The 23,148-nt window shown below is 45.2% G+C and overlaps 1 protein-coding gene across 1 annotated transcript in view; it reads left to right on the top strand.

The window, feature by feature from the left end:
- The window catches only part of LOC138493213 (G2/mitotic-specific cyclin-B3-like), a 491,616-nt gene that overhangs the window by 412,140 nt on the left and 56,328 nt on the right, over positions 1-23,148 (top strand). The window contains exon 9 of the mRNA XM_069620365.1: positions 524-679. Within this exon, the coding sequence (XP_069476466.1) occupies positions 524-679 (156 nt within the window). The remainder of the gene's footprint in view (positions 1-523; positions 680-23,148) is intronic.

The following is a 23,148-nucleotide window of genomic DNA, read 5'->3' as shown; positions in this document are numbered from 1 at the left end:
CCACTTGGGGGAGTGTTGTACTTAACTTGAGACATCAAATGTGCACTCATTTGTGAAAGTTAAAACACTTAGGGGACTGGTTAATCTGTTTGACTGTTCCGGAGTGTTTCTCTGCTTAGCAAGCACTGGAAGTAATGACTATGGTGATGCAATGAAAGCTGCAGTTTCAGATTTGAGATGCACGAAGAACAAATCTGGGTCCCACCTTTGTTACATTAACTCTTGTGAAGACCTCCTTTGCTATTTGAGAACTAATGGCAAGTTATTTATTTAGTAAATGAATATTTAAGGTTATGATTATTTATCCAACCCGTCTTCTGCCCTTGTGACTTTAGGTCATAGTGCAGTGACATTGCTACAAACATTTTACAAAATAAGTGGTTTGTGACATTATTTGCATATATCAAAATGCTTGAAAGATTATGTATATGGAAATGTGTCAACACTTTGTAGATGTGGCTGTTCTTTGGACCCGATGTTTGATACTGCAGCTATAATGATTGAAATGCTCTTTGATTACTAGGAATGCTTGGCACCCCAATTGGATGATTTGGTATATGTCTGTGCAGGTGAATATCCTCGTCGATCAATTATTGAAATGGAAAGGAAGATTCTGCAAGGGCTGGAATTCAACATAAATATACCAATTGCATACAGCTTCATTCGAAGATACAGTCAGGTAAACTCAATGTAGCATACATGTAACTTTCTGGTAATGTTAGCTGAGCTCATGATTCTTTTGCATGATCCACACTTATGTCACATCTGGTACGTGGAGCATTGCAAAGTGGCCAAGGTTTCTGTTCAATTTAGAATTATGATGTAACGACCATATGTTGCTATGTAGTTGTAGATATGTACCGTTTGAACATTCCTAGGAAGTGCAATTCATTATTTGTATGCAATATCCAGAATGTTATCCCATCTCCCTGTCTGCCTACGTGCAATCTATTATATTGTCCAAACTCCTCACCCCCCGCACCCCCCCTCTTGAGACTAAGGTGGGGTTATCCATTTTTAAGGGAGGGGGGGATTAACTCCATATCTTGTGGAGAGCCATCAACTACACTTGGTGTCTCTTCTTCAAATAAACTACATTGTCAGGATAGGACAGCAACTTCTCTGATGTCAAAAAATGGTAGTGTTAATGAGTTAGTTGATTCAATAAACTCTTGTCCATCAAACCTGTTAACACGCTAGAATCACGGCTTGCTACAAGTTGCCATTGACAACACGGGGATCTTGGCTGCATGGGCTTTGAGGAGCCGAGTATCCCACTCGAGGGTCTCAAGGTCCAGTCTAGTCCTTTTCTCTGGCTCCCAAGCACACCTTTTAAGGGGTCTTGCAACACAGTCAGGTCCTAGGGAACACAGTGGCTGGCAGAGATGCAGGTTTTCGTCCAGCAGCAGAGTTCACCTTAATGGTCCCTAGGGATGGCTGGGGATAGAGCTTGCCTCTGCCTCAAAACACCTGCCTTCATCTCACAACTGAAGAACCAGAGTAAGGATCCAATTCCTACCTCTGAGTGGAGTTCGCCTTTCTGACATTGCACCCAAAGTGCTTTGTGCTACATGAAGTGGAGGGGGCAGGAAAGAGGCTCGGAGAAAAAATGCAGACTCTTCTTCAAACTGTACAGAGGGCATCCTGGCTACACTAACCCTGCCACCTCCATGCTCAATCGAATGAAAGGCTTTTAGAAATGCAGTACACTGGTTTGAGGTCTAGCACTTTGGTAATGGGTTTGCCCCTTGATTCCTGCTCCCAGGCCAGCTTCCTGGGTAATGTTGCTGCCCCTTCAGAAAGGAGATTGCCTGCCCTTACAAAGGAGCAAAGAGAGACAATCACCCAAGATTACGGTCCTGTCAGTGGGCATGGGGAGTTTTATCTCGAACAAATACACACTTCCTCAGATGAAATGGGGTGAGAGGACTGACATATGTGGTATCAATGTATTGTGGTTTGGACAACTGAGATGCTGACCATCAGACCCCAAGTCTAGTATGGCTTATATTTACAGTTCCATGTGCCACCAGGACACGATTTTCAAAGTAGCGCAGTTGTTCAAACAGGTGTGAATATCTTAAATGCAGCCCCTTCGCTGCAGAGACTTGGCTGTCACTGTTCCCGTCAAGAGGGCATCTGTGACCTCAATCTGCTCTGTGCCACTGGTAGAGTAGGTGCTGCAATTTAGGATACTCGCGCAGCAGGGCACATGTACACTCTATGCTTTGGGCATGGAGCTTGTGAAAGGGTTATGTAATCGGCAGATTTCCCTTTCAGAGATGGATTGATCTGTGTAGTTTGATAAATACAAACTGCTAAAAAGCTGAGGCTTATACATGCTTGACAGATGGCAGTTCCTCACAGTATGCATCCACAGGGCTGATGTATTATCCCCATACCTACTAAACATGATGCAGGTTTGGGAGGGTGCTACGAGTCACTGCCCTTACCTCCCCAAGCTCGGGATCCGGCTTTGGAAAAGGGCCTGCAAACTGGTCGGGTCAGACGACCCGTTCTCCCCACAGATCCCTATCGCTGCATTCATGGTTAATCACTCTTGGGGGCATGTTGAAACACGTACACGATGGGAGCCCCTCGGGGTGGCCACCCTGGGGGACTTAATTCAAGAACAGGAAATAGTAACTTTTTCGGAACTCTGTGAAACCACTGGCCTCCCGGCAGGACAGTTCCTGTTGCACAGGGTGGTTGCACAGGCCTTGTGCAGGAGATGGCCCGTCGCAGCTGACCTGACTGAGGAGAACAAATGCATCAAAATGATATTGAACTCCGCTGAGGGGGGCCACGAAACCTCACAAATCTACAAAGCCCTTTTATGGGGTACGACCAGGGGAGACCTCAAATGTAGGAGTTGGTTGGAAACTGAACTGGGCCTTGTTTCTGAAGACCAAGATTGGGGTGACATTACCCACTATCATAAGAAGGTCTCCAGGAATGCCCGCTTACAGCTCATTCAACTGTATATTACCAATAGAGCGTACCTCACACTGGAAGCCGTATCAAGATTCACGGGTGCTGGAACCCAGTCATGCCCCAAATGCAGTGAACCCAGAGCGGGCATGACTCGCATGTTCTGGGGCTGCTCAGTAATCAGGGAGTTCTGGTCACAAGTGAAGGACAGAGTGGCTGGCGCAGACATCGTAGTTGAGGTGGACGAGCCTACAGCCTGCATCCTTGGCAAATACAGGCGAAACAGGAAGAACAAACCCCTATCCAAGCTCACTGACTTTATATACATTACAGCCAAAAGTCGTATTGCCATGGGGTGGGAAAGCCCCAGAGGTCCATATATGCCCCTATGGTGGGGAGACCTCACGAAGTGTATCATAGCTGAAACCGTGGCATGGGAAACTGCTATTCATGTGCAAAGACTGGATTCCAGCGAGGAACTACATCACTGGGTGGCCCTGACGGTGCCTTTTCTCCACCCTGAGGCGGATGATACGGAGCAGAGTGGAGAGTGTTGCCCGGATATGGGCACGAACTAGAGAGGAACAGTGAACTAACCGTGGTTTAGGGGGGGGGGGGGTTGGGTTGTTTTCTTGATATGCTTAACCAATCGCCAAGGATGCTTTTCTTTACTTTGTTTATTTCTTGTTATGAAACCAATAAAAATATTTTTTTAAAAAGATACAGGTTTCACCTCCACAACATCACACTGGACACATGGCCACCTTGATCTACTTGCAAATGATTGTTGGGTGGGGGGAGCTGGGGACTCTGTGGAACATCTGAAGTAGGGGGCCAGCTCCCTTGCATGGGGAGTTTGTCACCCTGTCCCATTTGGATACAGTCTCTGTGGTATGTATGGACACTTGTTCTTTCAATAGCTTATATTTTTGGTAATTACAAACCAAAGGGCCTGGCATGGGTCCCTGTTGGTTTGGCCAACCCTTTGTTCTCTGCTTATCTGCCAGTCCCCGAGGCCTCTGATCTGCTGGGCCTGGTATTAAGTAAATAAATAGATTTCACGTTGTACCGGGAATGAAAATCTATTTTAGAAACGCTGCTCTGTGACTGCAGTCTTTCTAAATCAACTTTCATGCTCCTGCCACACACGAGTGCATGCAGGGGCTGAGTGGCATGGCGAGACCCAGGAATTGTTGCAGGAGTATCAGGTGAGTGTCTTTCTGTGTGTGTGTGTGTGTTGTGCTGGGAAGGGGTGATGGGTGGGGAAATGGGGGGGATTTGTGGGTGGCGTTAAACCCCCTCCCCTGCTTAACAAGACAACCAGTGGGAGAGGGTGGGGAAGGGATAACTGGTGGGGAGCGGACAGTATGTGCTATTTCAGCATTTTAAAGCAAACATAAAAACGGCTGAAAATATCTGTCTCTTGTGTTCAGTCTTTAAAATGCAGAAATATCACACAGAACCAGTGGGCCCCACTGCCTCTGATTATCTGGCAGGCCCCAAGTTCATTTGAATGCCCCAGGGCGTCCCTGCCCCTATCCCTTGGTCTGCCCCAGCCCTTTCGATGAGTGCATGTACATTGTGCTTCTGTCCCTGTAAGCTCTGCATTCGTACTCAACAGTTTACTCACAAACATCTCTTTATTCCTTGCACACAGCACAATGATTCACAACCACCAGTAGCTCCAGAAACAGTTTGGTCTGCCACCCAATGTACACACTTAAGTTCTACTTGGACCTCAGGTAAATGTCCAGTAACAAACAAATTAGCTGTTGCCCCCTGTGCTGGCGCATCTGGCTCGGTGGTAATAGAATGTTGAGTGAATATAATTTTCAACCTATCCAAATAGTCTGCTTGGGATTCTCCTTTATTCTGCTAACAGCAGACTATCTTGATCCAATTGATTTTCTGTAACCATATCTATGGCATCGCAGTGACTATCCTCTCTTGCCTGAACCAAATGGTCCTCTGCCCTCTCATCCAAAATGGCCCGCATAGCACGTTAGACAATAGTGTGTGGCTGTTTAATATCTGTCCAACAACTCTGGCCGACGGTCTCCAGTTCCTACAAAGACTGCTGCTGTTCCTCCCTGATACTCGGGTAGTCACCTCATCTCCAAGGAATGTGTACCGTAACAAAGTTTGGATGTTGCCCTTCTTTGTAACATGCAGGCATTTGTCTAAGAGGCTCTTGGGAGAACTGTGGGGCTCTCGTATAAATCTGGTCTCCCTCATAACGCACAGAGTATAGGAAGAGGTACACCAATTAACATATGACCCCCTCTGCAGCTCCCTGATCTCTCTGCTCTGGCAATTAACACTCAAAGGATTTAATTGGGGGGTGGGGGGGCTGATTCCAGGAAGGCTGCTGTGGGGAGAGCACTGTGACCGATGCTCTTCTGAACCTCTGGGCCTTCTGAACCTCTGGGCCTCCAGGTATACATTTGCACATAGATCCCTCCACAGGCAGTGAAAGTGGAACGTGGGAAGCCTGTAAATCAGGGGGCCATCCAACTTGCTGCAGAAGAACTGGCCCCACCAGAGGGAGAAGTTGACGCGAAGCCCAGGACGCCACCCTGCACAAGCTCTGAGCACCAGGCTCACCAGAATATGGAAAACCTGTGCGGGCGGGGACAGTGGGAGCTCCAGTGCAGAGAGGAGAGTATGGCGATCGGTGGACCGCCCAGGAGACTGCAGGATAATCAAGCGTCTGGTGTGTTGAGAAGCCCCTAGGAACTTCAGAGAAGGACCCGACTCTGCTGAACCAGCAGCGACACAGTTCCAGACATGGTGAAGGAGGCAGCCGTGAAGGAGCCATGAGAGGACCGCCTGTACCCTTCTGTCAACCATGGAGAATACAAAACGGTAAGCCGATCTGGGAAAGGAGGATCTCCTATTCAATCGGAAGCCTCAGAGGGGAGCAACCATGGCATATAGGGAGAGACCTTCAGAAAACCCCCAAAGTAGAGCGGAGAAGGACACAGGGCACCCCCCAGTGTTTCAGAGTTATAAGCCTGCGATCCAAGTCGGCAGGGGGAGAAGCTCAGACACAGAGGAGAAAGGTGAGAGAGGCACAACCAAGATCACACCCTGGGGGGAGAGCGGAGGAGGTGTTGAGGCCTGCTTTAGGGCACAAAGTATGGACTGAGAACCAGGAGGACCCGGTGCCGGAAAGGGGCAAACAAGGGCACATGCTGGCAGCAGCAGGCCCTAAGCCAACCCTAGTGAGGGACAATTGGAGTTGAAATAGCAACGCTAGGCCCCCAGGCCAAGGGGATAGCATTAACCCACCTCCCAAGACTGGAAAATACCATAGGAGGACAAAAACGGTCACTTACCTAATTAGGAGCCAAGGAAAGGAAGAGATTTCCCTCCCAGCTGGAGCAAGGGGACTGTGTCTAGTGGAAAACATCTTGGAGGTGCAGGATTTCAGCCCCAATTGACGATCCATTACACAGTTTACTAGAGATCTCAGTCATCAACTCACATCTCCTGCCACACAAACGAGACGAGCAGAGAAGGGATAACTTTTATATTTCCCATACACCGAGAGGGAACCAGGGAAGAGTTGCCACCTGCCAGGAGTCAGACACCAGGTCTTTAGCAAAGACTGAAACATGCAACAATGTCTAAGACCAGGGGAAAAGAACTGCCAGTAACTTTGAAGGGTCCCAAGAAACCTGAGTGTAACCTCAAGATAATGTGGGGCAGAGATGCCCTCCCCTCAGGGTGCCCAACGGGGACAAGAGCATATGGACCAGAGCGAGCCCCCAAACTGATGAGGGCCAGGACCAAAATGTGACGCAGTCACTCCTCAAAAAATTTTATGATGTAAGCTCTAGGCTTACACAGAATATTCTCACCTCGGCATTCCATGGGTCACCATCTACGTAGTAGCATAATCTTGTTTACCAATGTTCAGGGTTCCATGTAATGTCAGTTGGTGGCTGAAGGAGGGTCCAGCTGGGCTCAGGGTTGATGGATTAAAGGTACTTCCACCGTACATCCCTTGTCATCTCAAATTACTACATTGGCGACGAGGAGCAATCAACCCTGTATGGCCCACGGCCTGTTGGCAGAAGCCCAGCCAGACAGTCTCCCTGCCATCCGCTGCCGCCTCCGGATTCACGAGCGAAGCGAACAGCACAGTTTCCTTGTAGCCTGCGAGGGCCTGTGCTCCCCATCAAGGAAGGGGTCGAGCGAGGTGCACGCGGCAGCCAGAAGTGAAACCGCACAGGTGGGTAGCCTAACAAAGCTGCCCCTCCTGTACCGGTGCGCTCCTCGGCGCTGCTGCCAGCCAGGAGGATCTCGAGAGATGCAGCCTCATAAGACTGCCACGGCCTAGGAGGCGGGACCTCCCCACACATCCGCCTGCGCTCCCCAAGCCTCAGGGGTCGAGCGCGGCACGGGCAACGCAATAACTCACACGGAGCCTCACCAAGGACTGCCCTCCTCGATCAGCTGATTGCACGTAGCCGCTGAAACAGCAGAGACAGAAGGGACAGGTCCACACAAGTGCTGCCCTCACTTGACGCAGCCACAAGGAAAGCTAGAGTGCATATGAAGGCTAAAGAGGGCAGGACAGGCCGGCACAAGTGCTGATCTCAGCTAACACAGACACAAGGAAGCTTAGAGTGCAGCAGCGCATCTTTCCCACATACAGCTCCCTGCATTTTCTGCAACTACATAAGGTCGATTCCCAACCCAGTCCAACATGCAACAGAGCAATGCACGACCACCCCCTGCATTTCTCCTTAACCCCAGAGAGCCTCCCATCGCCTGGGACCTGTGAGCAGATATATTTAAAGTGTACTTAAGGGCAGCAGGCAGAGCCAGATTGACTGACGACAAGGAAGCTGCATTATTAAACTGTTCGGGGAAAGAAGGATTGAGAATCTTTAGACACCTTCCTGGTCTGGAGGTGCGCTCCCCGCACACAGAGTGCAGAAGGTGGGGACGGGGCTGAGGGAGCAGTACTTGCATATGAGACAGCACTAGCAAAGTTGGAGGCACGGTTTGGAAAAAGGGCCAACATAGTATTAGAGAGGTACCACTTTTTCTCTAGAGCACAGGGAACTGTAGAGAGCATAGACACTTACATAATGGCCTTACACAACCTGATAGCAACGTGAAAGTTTACTGGTTTGGTCAACGAGTGTATATACAAGATCAAATTATGATTTGTACAAGTGACTCGAGTGAGGGAAAGACTTTGGATAGAGAAAGACCCGCCACTGGAGAAAGTGATAGAAATAGCTAGAGCTATAGAAGAGTCGAAGAGCGGCATGGAAATGGCTGTAAGAAATGTCCACGCCATAATGCCGAAAAGAAATGACCACAAAGGCAGATTCAGAGACAACAAAGGGACGTCAGCTCCAAGAGAAGTTTGCAAGAGATGTGGATGGCGCGGGCATGCAGCTGGTTCCAAGGAATGTCCTGCCTCCACAGCAGACTGCAGGAAGTGTAAAGGGAGAGGACATTACGCTCGGATGTGCAGGAGCACCTTACAGAATAGACAATCCATCAGAATGTTGGATCCAGATCAACCGGAAGACGATGTGTCAGTTGTAGGATATGTGGGTGACAGAGTTCACCAGCGAGTGATTGCCAGAAGGCTTATTGTTGAGTGTGGGAAACGGTCACAGGAGAAGGGGCGCATGGGCCACGCTCAAAGTTAATAGTGTGCCAATGAGAATGATGGTAGACACCGGCTCCCCTTACACAATGATATCTCCCGAGCTATACGTTACAAGCTTTAACAAGCAAGTAGCTGATTTGTTACCCTCGGACATCAATCTGTGTGCTTACGGTTGTGTCCCTATAAAAGTACTGGGATTTGAATGGGACACCATTGTGTTTGAGGGAAGTAGTACCCGTGGGAAGCTTCATGTAGCTCACAAGGGGGATTCTGTGGTAGGATGGGATGAGCGGGCCGCTTTGGATATTGAAATTCGACCTGGAAAAGTGATTCCTATGTCGAGTGTGAGTGAAACTGGAAAGTGCGGGATAGAGGGAGCAGAGCTTACTGCAGAAGTTCTCAAGGAGGAGTTTCCCACTGTGTTTTCCTCAACATAAGGAAAACTTAAGGGATTCTCTCTCAAAATAATACTTAAAAGGGGTGTCGTTCCAAGTGTGCATAAGGTTAGGAGGGTTCCTATGTTAGCCCGCAAAGGGCTAAAAAATTAGTTGGTAAAAATCAAGGAAGCTGGCGTGATAGAAGTGGAGAGTTCAGAGTGGCTAGCCCCTGTAGTTTTAGCACAGACGGCTGATGGGAGTATGAGGATGTGTGTCAACCTCAAAGATTTAAAGGCTGGCATTGGGTAGTTGGACATCCCCTACCTAATAAGGAAATGCTTACCATGATTGGAGCGGCCTCTCACTTTTCCACCTTCGATTTATCATCTGCATACCACCAGATTGACCTCAATGTGTAGTCCCCGCTGACATCCTTTGTAACACCTTTTGGTGCATTCCGATTTTGTCGGATGCCATTTGGGTTAGCGTTAGCATCAGCGTCTGCAGTATTTCAGAGGATAATGCAGAAACTATTTGGGGGGATGTTGGGGGTTGAATGTTTTCAGGATGACATTCTAGCCTAGGGGGGAAGAATTGTGACCAGCATAACGGGAGGGGGCGTGGGGTAATGGAGATATTGAAAAGGAGTGGGCTTACTGTCAAGTTGAGTAAATGTTACGAGTATCTAGTGCAACTTACCTGGGTCACACTTTAGACGCAAGTGGCATACATCCCAAGGAGGATCTGGTCAAGGTGCTTAAAAATACACCTGCTCCTGTAAACCAGGACCAACTTTGATCGTTCATGGGTCTTGCAGAATATTATAGTTGCTTTGTGGCATCATACGCTGAAAAGGCTGTGAATGAGGGCATTGTTGAAAAAAGGAGTTCGCTTTGATTGGTCCAAAGAATGTCAAGTTGAATTTGAAGAACTGAAAGGTGAAGTTAACAGTGCCCCTTCTTTAAGTTCACTTTCCCCATGCAAAAAGTCCATCCTAACAGTTGATGCCAGTGAAATGGGTTTTGGCGCAGTTCTGGAGCAGTGGGATGGAGGGGAGTATCGCCCTATAGCTTTTGCATCCAGAGTTTCGAAGGATGCTGAGCAAAGCAAAGGTATGCCGTAATTGAAAGAGAGGCATTAGAGGCTGTTTGGGCATCAAAGACATTCTTGTGGGGTGTGCAATACACGTTGCAGACCGATCATAAGCCACTTTCACACGTTCTGACCAACAGGGGATTGTCGCATGCATCGTCAAGGATAATGAGGTGGATGTCAGACATGAATGAATACAATTTTAAAGTAGAGTACATCCTTGGCGCAAGAAATGCTGTAGCAGATTGTCTGTCACGGCTTCCCCGGGTAGAGAATGAGGGAGAGAAAAACAAGATGGATATGGATGAGTACACTATGGTAGCAGGGATAATGCCAGCTATTGATGAAATGATGTGGAACAAGGAATGCACCGATGACGTGACACTAAGATTTGTATTGCTATTAGGAATGGGGTTTTGTATGAGGATTTGAAAAAGTGCTATGGCCATGTCTGGCATGAATTGTCTGAAGGGCCATGGGGAGTTGCTAGGGGTCATGGACTTATACCCCCAGTGTCGCTTAGGGGTAAGCTGGTTGCATTAGCCCATGAGGGCCATTTAGGCAGATCAATGACAAAGAGGAGATTAAGGGAGTTTTACTGGTGGCCCAAGATGGATAGTCATGTAAAAGAGGTAAGAGTGTGCAGCGTGCGCGGTGAGCGACAAAAGCAAAGCTCCCAACCACGACCTGTGTATCCCGTGGAAGGTCCAAATGAAGTATGGGGAAAGGTTGCAATTCACCTAATGGGACCCTTAGATGTTCTGGGTGGAAATCTCAGATTTATTGTTGTCTTGGTGGATTACACTTCTAGGTGGGTTGAGGCGACTGCACTTAAGACGTTTACTGCAGAGAAGGTGGTGGATTTTATGAGTTATCTTTTCGATAGAGGAGGTGTCAGCTTGTCAGAATTGTCAGCTTGTGCTGGTACAATTTCATAAACTGAGCCGGCTTGTACCATTGTTCTGCACCAACATTTTACACTAAAGAGCTAGGGACTGAGTTGCCTTTATCATTAGTGTGGGGATAGATTAGTAATGTAGGGGTGTTAGTAAGTAAATTGTTAGTGTTATATTTAATTGCAATTCATTCCATTTTGAACCGTGGTGTCCAAATGATATCAGCTTTTATGTAATGACAAATTCAAGCCTCCCTTTTACCTTGTATGTTTTCCATGTATTCACAATGCTGACTCACACCAGATTCACTTCAGCGTCTCACACCAGAGTCTCACACCCCTTACAGTCAGTCTGTGTTTTTGTTCAAATTCTGTCCTGGCTGAAATCCGGAGCCCCATTTTCCCTAGAGGGTTATTTGACTTTCTCCAACTGCCTCCTTCGTTCTCTGTAATCCCAAAATTATGAAACAGTAATCTAGTTCTCTTTTGTGGTGTTACCGGCGTGCTCTGGTGGCTTCGCGGAACTGCCATTTTTTTGCTGTGGACTTCCGTGTACCTTCCTGTGGTCACCATTTCTCCTCTGTTCTCAGGTCTGCTCCCTCTCTGTTAGCATCTTTCTCCGACGGGCATGGTTGGAATCTCGTTTGCTACGGGACCTCTGATTCTCCAGCTTGGACAAATGTGAACACAGTGTATGTTCAGGGAGGGCCATGTCCCCTGTTCTCTGCGGCTAGCCTTCCGCCAGCTCTTGATTCCTCCAGGGAGGATCTTTCTCGGTGCAGTCTTCTTCCCTTTTTATGTTTTGCTTTGACTCTGACTATAACACATATGCTGGTTCTGCGGTTGGCTTTTTTTCCTCCTTGACCAACCTTCTTTGTTGCGATCCCTAATATAAAGCATTTGAGATGTAAAGGAGTAAATCATGTGCCAACTATGTACATCAATTAAAAGATAGAAGTTAATGAACACAAGTTCCTTGTAGCTATATAATGCTGCTTTTAAAGTCCATAGGTGTAGGAACAGCCTGGGTATACTCCTCTACTTGCCTGAAACACAAATATAAAACTTACCTGCACATTGATATGGTAATTGTGCAGACCTCTGCAACCTTCTTTCTCACAGACAGAAAAACAAAGATCAGTCATACTATATGGTTCCCCACCAACCACTGCTCACTCTTAGATATTACCCTTTTATTGGCCAGATATGGCATGCTACATATATCTTTCTCTCATTTCGGCCATAAATCAAAGGATGTTATAAATCGGGGTCTAGCTTCCTGCTCCCTGACAATGTGCTCGTCCCATCTGATCTCCATGTCTATTCAATCTTCCACCCCTTATCACTGGAATGCTCTTCTGCTCGAGATAAAGGCAACGCGGCCCATAGAGGGTTTTACAACCATATTGAAGGTGCACCTTCTGTGCAAAGTAGGTGCATCCTTCACCCCTCCTTACCCACTCTGACATTCCAGTACCCCTAAACTGGGAATGTACCTTGCTTTGCCCTATCCGACACGCATGGGCCCCTACAATTACACTTATGATGGCTTTTGCCAACTTCACTCCTTTAAACACCATTGCTCCTTTAAAGTACATCCGCATGATTTTTTTTCAAATGTGTCTAAATACACCCTTGTAGTGTTGGTACTTTTTCTATATTCACAAATTCAATAATAGACACTCTCATTCTTGGACTCCTTAAAACACCACCAACTCTACCTCCTTATGCCAGTTTTGGCCCTAATAGTTCACAATACTTTTGGCATGCCCCATCATTTCAGTATTTGCTCTATCAAGTACACACACACAGTGGCCTCGCCTTAAAATTGCCCAAAGCACCCTTGTGCTATTTGCACTCTTTCATTCTACATACACATTTAGTCACACAGTCACTTGCACCCTCTTGCTTCTTCATATTTGTACATCCCTTACACACCCACTCTAATGCACATACTTGCATGCACACACACACCACCCCAACTCGTATGCATGCTTGCAGCATGAACAAAAACAATTCCAACTTCACTTGAACTCCCTGACTCTCCTCTCTTCCGGGCTAAGTGGAAATGCCACACCCAAAGCTCTGCAGGCACTACCTCAGCTTGGCACACTCAAGCCTTTTGAGTAAGGCCTCAATCGGCGCCCAGCGACACATTGTGTTTTGGGCAGGCAATAAGGAGCCAAACAAAACATGTTCCACTTTGATGGGGAGACAAGAAGGTATGCACATACACGCTGGCTCTCCCTCGCACCCCACCCCCTCCCAGAAAAAAAGGAAACTGCACTTTCAGCAGACTGGGAGGTGAGCTGCGCTCAGATGTGCCGGCTTCCACTCGCCTTGGCAAAACACAAAGTAGAACCCTTTCACATGAAGAATTAGTGTGATAAACAGTCTCCACATCTTTCCATTTCCTCTTGCGTTTCACCAAGCAAAACACTATATTAAGACATCCACTTTTGCTTCTGAAGAAGCAGGTTTCTCAGCACCCCGCAATGCATCATGGGAGATGTATGCTAAATCACTCAATAGGTTCCACTGTGTGGAGTGCCATATTTGGACAAGTCCACAATAACGTACACAAAGTAATTGCACCATACTTTAAAGGGTAGCTTAAACCGGAACATGTTATTACAACTCTAGTTTTAGCTATTCTGTCATACTTGGTCACCTGCTCATCTCCCTCAAAGAACTACTTGTTATTGCCATTTAACAGGTGGAGTTTTCTTTTTTTAAAGAAAAAATACTTCTTAAAATGCAAGACTCTGGTGGAATATTGTTATTGACAAATCTCTATTATGAGATTTTGATTCCTGGATGATCTGTTGATCTTTTTTTTTTTTTTTATACCAGCCAACACAAGGAACATGTGCACTACTTTAGACCACTCCTGAAACAAATGTGAAGCAACTCCATCCAGCAGTGTAGGTTGTGTACCTGTTAAGTTAATACCTTAGACGGAGAGCTCTAGCCACATTATCCTGGCAAGGTTACTACATGTAGCAACAACATACACAGGAGACCTCAAGAAAACCCTTTCAGTAAAACGACTGCTGGGTTCATGAAACAATATGCAAAACCAATTGTTCTTTCTGTTCCTGAGAACATACGTCTTTATCCTATAAAATGAATGTATTCATAAGGGACTTATCAAAAGACAAACACTACAATTCAGAGCAGGTTTCAAAGTGTCCATGTGCAATACATAGTACAGCTATACAATATATACACTCAAATGGATAGAATAAATTCATCAAAAGATGCCACATCAAAAGTCATCTAGTGCAGTTTTAAAGAGTTAACATCAAATTGTCACGTACAGAAAAACAAAAATAAAACACATAATGGAGACACGGGAATTCAAAAGAACACCGCTGTTCAGGAAAGTTAAAGCAGGCCAAACGGAAAGTCCAGTGTCGGTGTTTGAATTAAGAGAAACTTGGATAAGCCCTACATGTTTCAATCCCACAAAGTGGTTAAGGCGATCTCCCTCAGGGGCAACCTGATTGGTGTGGTGTGTAGCATCTGAAAAGAACATTGGAGGAGCAGAATTGGTTTAGGACCAGAAATCCATGCCTTATCTAGTTTTGAGATACCAGGAAGGCACCACACAATTATATCTTACCAATATCGCAGAACTGTTTATCGGCAGTTAATGGATATGTTTGTGGCTAACATGCTATGGCCCATATACATCCTCAATAGTAGGTCAAACACCTATAGACGAGACGAAAAGAGAAAAGAAAAAGGCTCAATATTAGATTCCTGGAAAATAGTAACATAAACCATGCACCAAACAATTGTATATACAAGGCAACCAAGCCACACACACCAAGTTTTTTACTTGGATATCCACACAGGGAGATTTGGCCAACATCTTATGTAAGCACGAAAATAAAAATGCTTTGTGTAGAAATATAAGGCACTGACTGCATATATGTGGAAATACAGAGCATATGCTCTGGATTTTAGAACCGCCTAGTTGAACCTGCATGTTGCAGAAAATCACACTGTGTGTGGTCACCCCTGTATGTTTCCTTTTATACAGCATGCAGACCTACTCTGAGTCGGGGCAATACACACATACTCACAGAGTAGGTCGCCCTGCCACAACTGCATATATGAGCTCTATATCTTATAGTACAAAATTAAATCTGGCATAAAGACTCGAGTGGTTCCTAGGTTATCAAAATGCACACTTTTATTAATTTACAAAAACTAAAATGTTTGCACATATTTAAAACGCATATTCTGGAGAGAAAACAAAACAGCAACTTAATAAATTATTCTCACAAGTGAATCAGTGTACATCAAGGTTAAGCACTGGAAAATGCAAGCGCTTTAAGACGCATCATAAATATTGATACGTACAATATTTATAAAAAGGGGAACCAATAAAATCCACTATCCCTTTGGTAACAATTTTGTTAGAAATTCACAGTAGAGTAATAAAACCTATGGCTTTTTGGTGTAGTTTGTTTTGCAAAAGGTTGTGAAACCTATTATATAGTTTTATAACCTAGGTTTTCTTTCATTGAACGGCCGCCTGTTGGAATCTGGGCATGCTTTTACTGCACAGTGAATAAGAGGCGGCTGCCGTGGACTGTGAGGTAAGGAGTGGGTGTTTGAGGTACCTGCGTGCGAGAGAATGTCGAACACGAGAGCTGGTGGGGCGATGAGGGGAGCGGGGCGGGGAGTCCCCTGCTGAATACAGAACTGGACCAGAGGGGAGGAGAGTGGGGGGTGAAGAGTATTTGCGGAGCTGTCCCCCCTGCATTAGGAAAGGACCGAGAAGAGGCTGCTTAAAGGTAATGATTCACCACATCACCGAAGGAAGCCCGGGAAACAGGGCCCAAGGAACCAGGCTTCAGTGAAAACGACCTGTGGGAAATTATAATGGAACCATTTCTCATATGGGTAACTTTAGTTGAACTTTTTCTAAGGACTAGACACATGGCATATACAAAGGAACTTGACAAATTGGATTCTTTTTTTTCCTCATGTTCTATTTGTGCAGTCCTTGCTTCATATTTGCACAGTGCTGAGCAGAATGTGCCCCATCATTTGCACCTGAAAGTTCCACTAATACCTGAATGACCGTTTTAGCAGGTGGATTGGAAAAGGTTTAGCAATTCCTTGATTGCTGGACCAGTCCTAATAACCAACTGAAACTGCAAGGTTTCTTTAAATCCTGGTCTACTCATCATTTCTCTAATGGTGCTTAAAAGACTTTAACATATTGACACAGATTGGATTGTGGAGATTATGAAAGCTAAGAATAGTTCAAAGGTATTTCTTAATAATTTCCACAACAGGAGATTTCTTATGATCGTGGTTAAAGCTAGTAGGTTTCCCTACCTGGACCCTTGTCTTCCTGTGGGCTCCCTCCACCCTTGCCCAGGATTCCCCATTCCCCAATGTCATAGAGTGTAGAGTACTGTGATCCTACTGCCTGATCTAACATAAACATAAAGGCTCAGCCCTTCTGTAACTTGCTCCTTCTGAGCCTAACTATGGGTTCTATATTTTACCGGTTTCCCCAAGATCTTATCAGTGTGCTGCAAGACTATGGGCCTCATTTCGAGGAAGGCGGTAGGGGGTTAACGACACTGGTAGAGCTGCCGGCGCGGTTAACCCGCTACCACCTCATTACAAGGTCTGCTTGTGGGTCCCGCAAAGGACACCTGGTTTTACCAGACTTCCTTAGAGGGTCCCTCGAGCAGACCAGGATGCTAACAACGGGCATGTAATTAACGGGCCCGTTGTTAACATCCTCCCCATTCCCATTGAGCCCTATGGGGGCTCGAATGGGAATGGGGATGGTCCGGGTTCCAGTAAAGGGAATTATCGGGCCCTCCAAGGTCTGAATGGCCCGGTAATTCCTCATTCCAGAAACCCGGACCCAGTATGGGGCGGCATGGCTACTGCCATACTCGTGATGAGGCCCTATGTCTGTATTCTTCAAGGCATCTGCCCTTGCTTTCACTCTCCTCTCTAATCTTACGACTCCTTGCTCTGCCTTCTGTTCTCCTATTACCCCCTTGGTCTCACTCTACCTCACCACCCTCCACCCCCTGAGTTTGTCTTATGTTCACTGTCTCCGTCTGTCTTTCTACCTCTCCCTCCACACTCCACCAGATACATCTAGCTTTCTTGAAACTCACCTACTCTGCCTACACACTCACTTTCTTCCCTCCTGCACAAATAACTCACTCCTGTCTCCAACTTCCCCTACTCCATCTACACTCTCACCTTCTTCCCTTCTCTACCTTCACTCTCTCGTTCTCCTCTGTTCTCCCGCACCAGTTTGCCCCAACACTTAGACAATCAGATTTACTGTTTCATCTTGGTAGAAATCATTAAATGCCATACCTATGCTTGCATTCAACACTTCCACTATCTCCTCAGCACTTTGGTCTACCTTCCGTTCTCTGTCGGGTCTCTTGGTAGACTTCTTGACCTAACCCAAAGACCTTTCACTAATGTCTCACTGCTAATGATCTTTTATACCAGTTACTTTACTGCCCAGACCTGTTCAACCCCCACCTGCATTGGTTAAACCTCTCACCTGAATCTGTGAGTCTATCGAAGTCTGTTCTTTTCCCTGAGGTTTGGTCATCCCATGGAACATCATTCTAAACCTCTCTTGGCACTGCCCCTTTTCGTACAGTTTCTTGCAGGTAATTGTAATGTGGTATTCATGCTGGGCAGTGATGAGTATAATTCCTTCTGACTGTTTCGGCGCCATTGTCTGTGGCCAGATCATGGCTGGTGGCTTCTGTTGTGGTTATCTGCTGCTACGTAGCATTGTGGATCTTCCAATCCTGAAACAAAACTGAGAACTCTGACCAGAAACAAAGTTGCATGGCAGCGGGTGATCGACAGTGGTGCCAATGTCAACATTCAAGACACATTGTGGGAGTTTAAGGACTAATGCCATCCTAACACTTTTACACCATCTCTGGGATAGCATTGGCTTCTGCATATGCCTTGGTAGGCCATCCGCCCCGTTTTGGGAGGGATGCCTGTGCACCCTTGCCCCCCCAATTTGGTGAGGCACCGGACCATGTCATAATATTGGAAACCACAGGAACTAAGATTGGGGAGTCCCTCCCGTGTGGCACATACAATTTCTGTATCCTTAATCCTCATGCAGTGATCAAATGTGGATTAAGGACTTGCAGTTTTAATCTTTCTGCTTCTTTGCAAAAAGGTTACAGGTTAAGGTTGGTGTACACAAAATAGGAATATTTCTTGCAGGCACACAATTTTTGTAAATTAAATAGTTGGTTATTAAAAAAAAAAGTAGCTCTTGTTGTGTGAATGCATAATTTCATCCTCTTGACAGGCAGATTGCGTTCTTCATGCCTACTGCCCTTACCCCACCCCAATATTGCACTGGTGCCACAGGCTTTGCACTATGGCGACCATACTGGACAAGCTAAAATGCAACATGAATGATATGCGTGTATAGCTTACTAACGTAGAGATGCAACAGAAAAAGGTAGCTATCTTTTCTAAAAATGGAAGTTGCAGCATGCATTAGAATCAATAAATTAACTGAAATACAGATACGTGCAGAGCACAGACGGTAGCTGCACGAACCAGGCAAAGGTTACAAACATTATGGAGTGCAAAGACGGTTCAGAAAGGAACACTTGATGATAATTCACAAGGCACAAAACCTATCTTTCTCAGATTAGTTAAGGAACAACCAGCCTTTAAATGCCAGGTGCCGACTAATCATAAGCTAAAACTTCATAAAGAATGGATTGACCAGGTCCCCTGTGGTTAGAAAAGTAATAACACTCGCGTTCATATTAGCAAAGCTCTCAACAAATGCAGGGTGAAATCATTCAGAACATGGTCCTCACATGTGACCCATAATTAATGACCAGTGTATATTCATAAGAGCCAAACAGACGGGTGCATGCTTCAACTCCCCACATATTCTCTGAACGAAAGCATCTGGAAAGGTCAACTACGAGGGGGTTACTCTGGCCCGTGGCCCAGGAATAAGGGATATTATCTTATTTAATTGAAACGAAAGAAGTTCCTGGGCTTCTCTCCCCCAACTCCTATTGTTGGCTCATGTGTTGATGACCTGTACAGCTGTAGAGCTTTAAGATTGTGTTGCTTGTATGCTGTCCCTGCTTTAAGTGGATTGTTAATAAAGCGGGCTTTACCATTTACTTTGACTATTTGCGTTACTGAGTTGGGGGATTTCCCGGTCTATAATTTCTGCTTAAACTGGGGTTTTACACACCATCTTTGCAATTCCATGTAAAGTATTGTGGCCATCAATGGTGGAAATGCTTTGATTCATGTGGCCTGCTGGCCACTGTGAAATGACTCAATGGCCAATGAGGTGAATTTATATTACGGTCCATGATTGTTGGATGTGAACACCAATGTACTGCATCACAAAAACTGAACCATAGTCTGCATAGCTGTTTTAGACCCAAATAATTGTAGTAACTGCACTTCTAAATGTAATCACATTATCCTTGCCTTCCAAAGAGAAAATATTATTTTGTCTCTGTAATGATTAATCAATTTAATCTGTAAATACGTTTCAACGAGGAGCAGATTGTAAAGGTACAATAATAGTGGCTCTTTGACAACATTAAGTGTAAAGATACTACTACTTCCTCCGTTTCCCATCAATCATTTGCAAGACTTGCAAAAACGTGTTTTTAACTGTCTGACTATCCATATGTTTCCATGCTATGCTCCAATCCTCTTGAACTTCATCCTGGTAGCAATCCAGACTGATCAGCCTCCTTCAGTTTAGGAAGACCAGGCTCTTCGAAGAACACCTTGGAGTTATTTAGAATCCAGCTATTGTTTGCACACCCCATCTGCACTTCATACTGTAATAATGTTTACATAACTTGTTAAATTATTGCTATCTGCCGGGACCAGCGCTCCATTTCTCCCAAGCTAGAAAAATCCATAATAATGAAAAGGGCTTGGTATCTCCTTGTACTTTGATGGACTACTCTTCCCTTCCTAAAATGGATGCATATACCGATTCTGAGCATATGCAGCAGCAGAATTCCTCAATCTTGGTAAACCTGGTCGAACAACTGCTGACCATACATCATTCATCTGTGCACACATCAGTACCACTCTCAATATCCGGGATATTCTGATTTTTCATTCTTGGCAATTGTAATGTATAAAAAAGCAGACAAGTCTCCAAAAGTAAACCAAGGTGGTTCTGAACAAAGAACCAGGACAATGCACAGGCTTGCTTTTCTGGTACTCGTTCTGGCTTTTGCACCGGATCACTTTTGATATCCTTGTATATAAAGCAGAATGTATGCATGTGTGTATGTTTGTCCGGCTATACAAATCCACACTGTTGAACCCACATCTACCACATTTTGCATGGATTCCTCTCTTCTCCGGGGCAAGATCGTAGTCTGTTTGGATGCAAAAATCTTATATGCAAAAAAAGTTTTGAACGTGTCTCTGTATGTTAGTTTGGCTATCCAAATCCACACCGTTGAACCCACTGCTACCAAATTTTGCTTTGATTCATCATTTGTCTTTGGCAAGAGTGTAGTCTGTTTGGATGCAAAAAATTCACTCTGTAGACTCCCTCATTTACAGATGCTCACCCCGGTTCACCACAGTAGGTACTAGGAGGCAACATTTTGAAGCGTTGCCTTTAGTTTTATCACGCCACTCCAAATATGAGAATATGCCAAGGTTACAGTTTACTTGAGTTCATTCACGAGAAGGGAGCAAAATACATTTTTCTTGGACATGTTCTCAAATGTGCTGAAGCCATTGCCTGACTACAAACATCACTTGGAAAAGCTCCAGCTGATGCAAAGGAAAAATCGATATCAAGAGCCTCTGAAAAACAACAAACAGCATGACTTGCCGACCAGAGGACAAGAGTTCCTTTCTCCAGGGCACATAAGACTCCACTCGATCTGGAAACGGGCAACACCGGGTACCCCAGCTAGTTTACTCTATTGGTTTACCAAAGACTGCAATGCATGTAAGATGAAACTGGGACAATCAGCAATACATTACTCCAAGATTAAATCTCCCTGCTCTATTCTTGAGTTAATATCCACTAATCTGATGGACCCAATTTGTACAATACCCTGGTTTTGTAGCACGCAAGCGGTCTTAATTTTTGCTGGAGTTTTTATGTACCTGAAACGAAAGCAAGCTCTGAAAAAATGATCTGTGTTGCCAAGAAATTATTTTCTAGTAATTCCTGGCTCGGCAATCCTAGTCTTTTTTTGAATCACTTTTCAGATCTACATTGGCCATCTTTCTAATATCGTAAATGATACAGCCTTGCATTCGCCAACCTTTTGCACTCTGCCATGCAAATTTAGGGAACTCCGCGTACCACCTATGTATGGCAGGTGGAGTATACAAATGATTCTGACAGATTCTTACTGCCTTTTGCTGGTGCAAAAAGCTGATTGGACTCCACTGGAATCATCTTCATTTGTCCCAGCATGAAGATGCATGCTGGGTAACGGCTAGTGTATTTGTATGGCAGAGAGGAAGAGGGCGGCGGAATCTTAACGTACAAGCCTTCCCACCTCTCTGCCAAACAAATCAATGGAAATGTGCCGCACTGTTAATTGAAGGCATGAAAGTCCTAAGGAGGAATGTTACGCCTTTTAACTGTGCATGTCTGCGAAACTAAGCCATGTATCTAGTATGATCCAAGAGCAAGTCAATACGAAAACGCACCCAGGGCAAGGGACAACGTGTTAGTGTAATTGCAAGCACATTTCTAAAGAGGCCTCTCAAAGCTCCAAGTGGATGAGAACATCTAGGTCAAATGGCATGCGGATTATCATCTGATCAAGCTGATGAGCTGAATATTGAGGAGGTAAACACTGCTGCTCTCTGATTTTCCCTGGGGGCAGATATAGGGTGACGCCCCAGGCTTACATATCCATCCACATCCTGTCAGTGACTCTAGTTAAGCGAAGCACAGAGTACACGCGTCACTTTATTTTTCTGACTTTCTTTTCGGCATGTCTTTTTCTTTTTTTTTCTTTGCGTGTGGAAATATAAAACAGATGTATCAAGTGAACATAGATGTGTTGGTAGCACTTACTCTTGCATTTAACCCTGCATGCACATTTAAGCAAGTTTGCATTCATATTTTACTGTAGAGATTTTGTTCTTATAAACCTTTGGTCATTTTTGGTTATTTTGCAAAACAATGCATGTTCTTTGATGCAAAACCAGAACCCCTGTGCATTAAATTGGGTCGAGGCTTATGTGTCTACTTAACTACTTCCTGTCAGTGCGATCCTTGCATTTACAAGAGAAGGCAGGACTGCCACGTCCCATTTCTTTTATTTGGGGCGAGGCTTTGGCAGCCATAGGTAATCATTATTTATTTTAGTTCATCATAACCTTTACAAAATATAAGATATTAAAACCGGAATATACAGATATACATGCAATAGGTAATTGCACTGGAAAATATAACCGGCAAAATGTGCATTAAAGAAAGCGAACAACAATTTAACACTTCCCTCTGTGTAGGTATCTCAACCCAACCTCTTGAAATACTCTTTGCCAAATGAAGACCCTAAGCTTAATGATGAAACATAGTTAAGTGTATTGTGCATTTACTTGAAAAGCTAAGCTTATAAGTGGTGATGTTCTACTCCATGGTATCATGGCCCAATTTGAAATGGGGATGCCACACTAGTGGCAGCTGTGTATTTCACATACTTTGTGTGCTTCCTCGCATGTGGAACTCAGTCTGAAAGTCACTCAAGCTGTGGTGGTGAAGGTCCAAGTGGTGGATCTTCCAGTCAAGATGAAGCACATTGAAAACCTGTGTGATGGGCGGAGACGGCGTTAGGGAAACTAAACTCTTGTCGTCATGTTCTGGCTTTTCCCCACTCCCGAAATTCCCACTCTTTTATTGAAATTGGCTGATCCCTCTGCTGCCCCCATGGACGCTCTTAGCTCTACTCTTCCTCTGCAATATCAATTTTTCTTCTTTATTGGAATTCTCTTCAACTCCTCTTGATACTGGTATTATCTTTCTCTCTTTAAACACTTTACCTTCTTGTGTATTGTTCAAAAGGAACATGGTCTATTCTGTCATCCTATCTCGAGACTAATTGTCTTCTTCCTCTTCCATCAGGCTTTCATCAAGCTCATTCCATGGAAACAGCTCTTTTGCATCTCCTTAACTTGGTTCTAAT

Source organism: Ambystoma mexicanum, chromosome 10 (genome assembly GCF_040938575.1).
Source record: "Ambystoma mexicanum isolate Mex_15411 chromosome 10, UKY_AmexF1_1, whole genome shotgun sequence".
Classification (NCBI taxonomy): Eukaryota; Metazoa; Chordata; class Amphibia; order Caudata; family Ambystomatidae; genus Ambystoma; species Ambystoma mexicanum.
Note: the sequence above shows the minus strand (reverse complement) of the source record. Positions and strands in the feature narration are given on the sequence as shown.